This window comes from Protomyctophum bolini, assembly GCF_963924005.1.
Source record: "Protomyctophum bolini genome assembly, chromosome: 9".
NCBI classification, from domain to species: Eukaryota; Metazoa; Chordata; class Actinopteri; order Myctophiformes; family Myctophidae; genus Protomyctophum; species Protomyctophum bolini.
The window spans coordinates 4174973-4180891 of NC_137870.1; the positions used below are offsets into that span (position 1 = coordinate 4174973).

Here is a 5919-nt window from a genome sequence, read left to right on the forward strand (position 1 = left end):
TTCCCCTCACTGTATATGTTTATGTCCTCCTCTATGATGATTTCCTGTTTTTGGCTATTAAGTGTATATTTGTACGTCTCTAAATGTTATGATGAAGATTGAACATGTGATGCTGTATGGTGCCGTCCACAGTTAACAGTCTTGTATATTGAGTTGCACTTGGAATGTACTGTAATTCTCAAAACTGTTAATAAATACAAAATACTTCAATCAATGAAATCAATCAATCAAGCAATCAATCAATCAATCAATCCCTATGATGATCCAGTCCAGTTGGTGGCGCCAATGCGTCCAAGCTGTTTTAACCACCAGAGCTTTGCTTGATGATGGCTCCCCAAAAGAAGAAGAAAGACTATGCTTGCCGCACAGGCGCACACGACTGTCGCAAAAAAAAACCCTCGTACTAGTTAGTTAGTAAGAAGACGCGGGCAAGATGGCGGCGTTCGCCGGAGAGCGTTGGCAGAACGAGCTACCGAGTCACTCGGTGTTCAGCAAACTTCGGGAGAGCCTCGCCGCCGAGCCCAGCGCGAGCGACAGAGGAACCAGCACCAAGAACCTGACGTTCTGTCTGAACGGAGACCTGTTCGTGTGGGACGACTCCAGCCGCGTGTTCTACACCACCAACCTGAGACAGGTCTGTATCTTTGACTGTCTCTGTCCGTGTCTCCCCATCAGTCTCTCCTCCTCAACGCGGCAACGATCTTTCCATTGAATTCAATTTGGAGGGTTAAAAAGTTGTCTTGAGAAAAACATTCGTTCATTTACGAGGGGTCAAACAAAACGATCAAAACACATTAGAAATGTTGTAGGGAATAGTCACGTCACGTGTAAACAGACAGAGCTGAGTGCCTGCCTGTGTCACACGCTTGACGCATCATGCGCAACTTTTACTGGTAAAGGGAAACTTAAAGTTCCACAAACCCCGCCGAAAATGACTTTCAAATGTTCGCAACATGTTCAGGACCGGTCGTGGACTCGTGACGCCCCAAAATAATCGTATGCACCGTGGACGTTATCCCTGGCTATGTGTGGACTGTGGACCCCTCATCCTGAGGAGTTGAGCCTGCCGGCATTACATTTTCGGTTCCACGGATACTTGTGAAAATGCTAAAATAGCAGACCTACAACAAGCTTGGCTAGTTTTCAAAATTCCTTGTTGTACTATTTAACAATTTGGAGGAAGTTTGACCCGTTTTTGTAGTATAATCTGTTGATTACTTTTTGATGCAATATTGGTCTTTTACTTTTTTTTTTAAGATCTTAAAATTAAGTCCATGAATTGTCACTTCACCATCAGGTCTACAAGCTCAGTGACAAGTTGTGAGTTTGTAGATTGGCTGTTTTCTGCAAGCCAAAGCTTTAGTGCCTTGTCTGATCATATTATGCAATAATAAGTCCGTCCTATAGTTGTCAATGACAACCATGGCTCAATGAAGACATATCTGAGCTGTTAGCTTTTTATATTATATAATCATTATTGTGATACCTGTTTGTTTGCACCTACAAGACAATGGTAAACTCAAGTCATGCACCCAAATACCTGTATGCATGTCTCAAAGAATATGGTGTAGCTACTACCTGTAGCGGACCCAGCTGGCCATGAAAGGTTGAAGACTGACTGATGATTTTAAGTTGCTTTATTAGTGAATCACCGTAGAACTAAAAGAAAAGAAAAACATAATATGCATCATAAATCAGACAATAATCAATGAACGACATATATAAGGCAGCACAAGCTGTTCACTTAAACCATATTTACATAACCAATAAAATCCATACAGTGCAGATATCAAACTCGGTATGAAAACAATAAACATCAAAGAATGTAACACAAGACCATCGGACCATAATAAACAAAAGAGTTTCACCTTGTCCCCTTTCCAGCTGGGTGCTAATTGTTGAGTCCGTGTGTCCATGGTTTGTTCCAATTCTCCTTTACGTTTGTACGTTCCATTGCCTTTACTTTGGCTCCTTTCCATCCATAATGAACAAATGTTTGTCCTTGTGTCTCTGATGCTCAACCATGGAGGACTGTTTTAAACCAGTCTGCACCTCCACAGCTGAGCTACCTGGGTTCCAATCACCAATTATCCTTAACTAGGCCCATGTCAAATTAAAGGGCCAGCATGTCAACACTTCCTGAACATCACAATAAAAAGGTAGACTGCGGGTCCGTTACACTACCTAAGCTTACGACGGACACACTTCTCTTTGACTGTGCACTTTTCCTGTTTAGAGTTTTTTTTGTGGTTTTGTTATTATTATATATACTTATTGTATGGGTGAAAGCTGAAGCAATATTTTCCACTTTGTGCGCTTGAGTAAAAATGTCATCTTTTGAATCTCACAACAGCTGAACTCTGAAGAGGAGGGCCAGGAGGACAGCGGGACCCACCACCAGACCCTGCTATGTATCAACCCGCCGCGCTTCGAAGTGTGCCAGGTCCTGCTGAGCCCCACGCAGCACCACGTGGCGCTGGTGGGCCAGCGGGGCGCCACCGTCCTGGAGCTGCCGCAGCGCTGGGGCAAGAGGTCCGAGTTTGAGGGCGGGCGGGCCAAGGTCAACTGCAAGACCGTGCCCGTGGCCGAGCGCTTCTTCACCAGCTCGGCGTCCGTGAGCCTGCGGCAGGCGGCCTGGTACCCCAGCGAGACGGAGGAGCCGCACCTGGTGCTGCTCACCTCGGAGAACACGGTCCGCTTCTACAGCCTGAAGTCGCCCCAGATCCCGGCCAAGGCGCTGTCCGTCTCCCAGTCCGACGAGGACGGCGGCGGCGGTGGCGTCCAGGCCACGGCGCGCTCCTACGCGGCGTCCCTCGGCGAGATCGCCGTGGCGTTCGACTTCGGCCCCGTGGCGTCGAGCGGCCCGCGGCAGCTGGTGACGGGCCAGCAGCGCTCCAAGGAGCTGCTGGTGTACCCGCTGTACGTCCTCTACGAGAACGGGGAGATGTACCTGAGCTACGCCAGCCAGACGCCCAGCGGCGGAATGACCGTGGGCAAGCCCACGGGCCCCCTGCCCATGTACCCGGCGGCCGAGGACAACTACGGCTACGACGCCTGCGCCATCCTCTGCCTGCCCTGCGTGCCCAACATCCTAGTCATCGCCACGGAGACGGGCACCCTCTACCACTGCGTGGTGCTGGAGGCGGACGAGGAGGAGGAGACGACGACGGGGGGCGCGGTGGAGCGCTGGGCGGCGGACCGCTCGGCCGCCGTGCCGTCCCTGTACGTGTTCGAGTGCGTGGAGCTGGAGCTGACCCTGAAGCTGGCCACGGGGGACGACGAGGACCCCCCGGAGTCCGACTTCACCTGTCCCATCCGGCTCCACCGGGACCCCCTGTGCCAGCACCGCTACCACTGCACGCACGAGGCCGGCGTGCACAGCGTGGGCCTCACCTGGTTCAACAAGCTGCACAAGTTCCTCCAGTCCACGGACGACGAGGAGGACAAGGACAGCCTGACGGAGCTGGCGGCGGAGCAGCGCTGCATCGTGGAGCACATCCTCTGCACGCGGCCGCTCTGCACCAGCGCGCCGGCGCCCGTGCGCGGCTTCCTCATCGTGTCGGACCTCTCCCTCGGCGCCACCATGATCTGCATCACCAGCACGTACGAGTGTCTCCTGCTGCCCCTGCTGAGCTCCATCCGCCCGCCCTCGCCGCCCCTGCTGTGCTCCCACCCGGGCGACGGCGGCGGGTCGCCCAGCTCGCCGCTGCGCGGGCTGGCGGACGACTCCTCCATCGAGCAGCACATCCGTAACATCCTGGCGCGCGGCTCCACCAACCCGCTGATGCTGAAGGCGGCGGGCGACAAGTCGTCGTCGTCGGCGCCGCTGCCCGCCGAGTGCCTGCAGCTGCTCAGCCGCGCCACGCAGGTCTTCCGCGAGGAGTACGTCCTCAAGCAGGACATGGCCCGCGAGGAGATGCAGCGGCGCGCCAAGCTGCTGACGGCGGGCCAGAAGACGCGGCAGCAGGAGGAGATGGCGCTGTGCCGCGAGGAGAAGCGCAGCCTGCGGGAGGCGGCGGAGCGGCTCGCCGACAAGTACGAGGACGCCAAGTACCGCCAGGAGGCCATCATGGCGCGGGTGCGGCGCGTGCTGGGCAGCCTGCGCAGCCAGCTGCCCGTGCTGTCGGACAGCGAGAAGGACATGCGGCGGGAGCTGCAGTCGGTCAGCGAGCAGCTGCAGAGGCTGGACAACGGCATCAAGCAGGTGCACACCAAGATGGAGTACCAGAAGAAGCAGGTGGACAAGGGGACGAGCGCCAGCGCCGCGGCCGGCAAGGCCACGGGCGTCTCGCTCAACGCGCAGCAGCGGAAGTGCGTCCAGGGCGTGCTCAAGGAGCAGGGGGAGCACATCGCCGACATGATGAAGCAGATCAAGGACGTCAAGAACCATTTCAGTTTCTGAAAACGCCAGCAGAGTGTGTTTTAACCTATTCTAGACGGGGAACCCCTTTTGGTGTTTTAAGCGTTATGTTATACTTTAGCTATTGAAAAATAGCAGATCTACAAGCTCATAGCGTGGCACGCTACGAGCTCGTAGGTCTGCTATTTTAGAAAGATGGTGAAAATGCGGCACTAATCTTTGAATATATGTTCTTTCAGAGCGAACGTTTTTTTTACAGGCCTAAATAGGTTAAAAGGTCTCCTTTACACCCCTACTACTACCGTCACTATGGTCTGGGGCTAACATTAATCAAAAATAGCAGATCTACAAGCTCATGGCGTGTCCCATGTGAGCTTGTAGAGCAGCTATTTCAGGGAAAATATTTGGTGTAGACAGAGGCATGAGGAGTAGATCCCTGTAGATCCAGGGACACTGGTCAAAGTAACTATTTAGGCCTGACGTCGAAATAAATAGTCTTCTGAAAGAATATATATTCCAAGATTTGTGCGACATTTTCACGATTATTCGAAAAATAGCTAAATAATGCTTAGTTAAAACACCAAAACGGGTTCCCGTCCAGAATGGGTTAATTGAACTCGGGAGTGTTCAAAAAAAATGTTTCCGAGTCCCATTTTTACTGTCTGTTAAAGCGCTTTAACAGTCGACGTTGAAATATGACGTTTTCATGTGAAAACCTAATGGATACATTTCTTCTGTCAGCGCTTTAGTCTCACCAACAGAATGTGTGGCATGTTTGGAATCAATGGGTTATTGACATGGGGGGAAATGTTTTGAATACAGTCCATGTATATTCAATATTTTATATTCAATATGTTGTTTTGTATGTTTCTTTGGAGAGTAAAAATAAACATTCTTTGTAGTCCCTTGCATCATGTCATCGACTGAATATTTTCTAAATTCTTGAAATTAAAATCTTAAAGCCTTAAAAGTAACACATTAAATGGGGGAATTTATGGCACATGGAAACAAATTAAAATCTACTTGGAGAGCAGGGGCTTCTGGTATCCTGCAACAAGAGCAGGAAGACTGAAATGGGACATTTAAGAGTAGTCCAGACAGAGTCAATACAAATAACTTAGGCTTAGCTTCTGACACTAACTGAAAGTATGTACAGTGTATGGATGTACAGTCTCACCAATACATGTCCATTGGCAAATATATGAACGCATATTACAGAGTATCAATAGAATGAATAATTATGTACATTATAGATGTCAAACAGTATCTGGGTATGTACAGTCTATAGTGAATAACATTGAGTAAAGTATGCATCCATGCACTGTTGAGAGATACATTTAGTTAATCTGCCTAACCTGGGCGGGAACCCCTTTTGGTGTTTTAAGCATGTTATGCTTTAGCTGTTGAAAAATAGCAAATCTACAAGCTCATAGCTCGCAGCACCAAGTGCCACGCTATGGACTTGTAGGTCTGCTATTTTTTTTGAAAAATCGTGAAAATGTGGCGCAAATCTTTGAATATATATTTCAGAGCGAACATTTTAACTAAAATATTGGCTT

At 50.1% G+C, this 5919-nt stretch overlaps 1 protein-coding gene across 1 annotated transcript; it reads left to right on the plus strand.

Annotated features, from left to right (window-relative positions):
* Nucleotides 1–428: 428 nt before the first annotated feature.
* On the plus strand, nucleotides 429–5269 carry nup88 (nucleoporin 88). Its single transcript, XM_080771552.1, has 2 exons — nucleotides 429–634; nucleotides 2354–5269. Exons 1-2 carry the CDS (start codon nucleotides 434–436, stop codon nucleotides 4400–4402), a joined length of 2250 nt encoding a protein of 749 aa, XP_080627678.1. The 5' UTR covers nucleotides 429–433; the 3' UTR covers nucleotides 4403–5269.
* The last annotated feature ends 650 nt before the right edge of the window (nucleotides 5270–5919 follow it).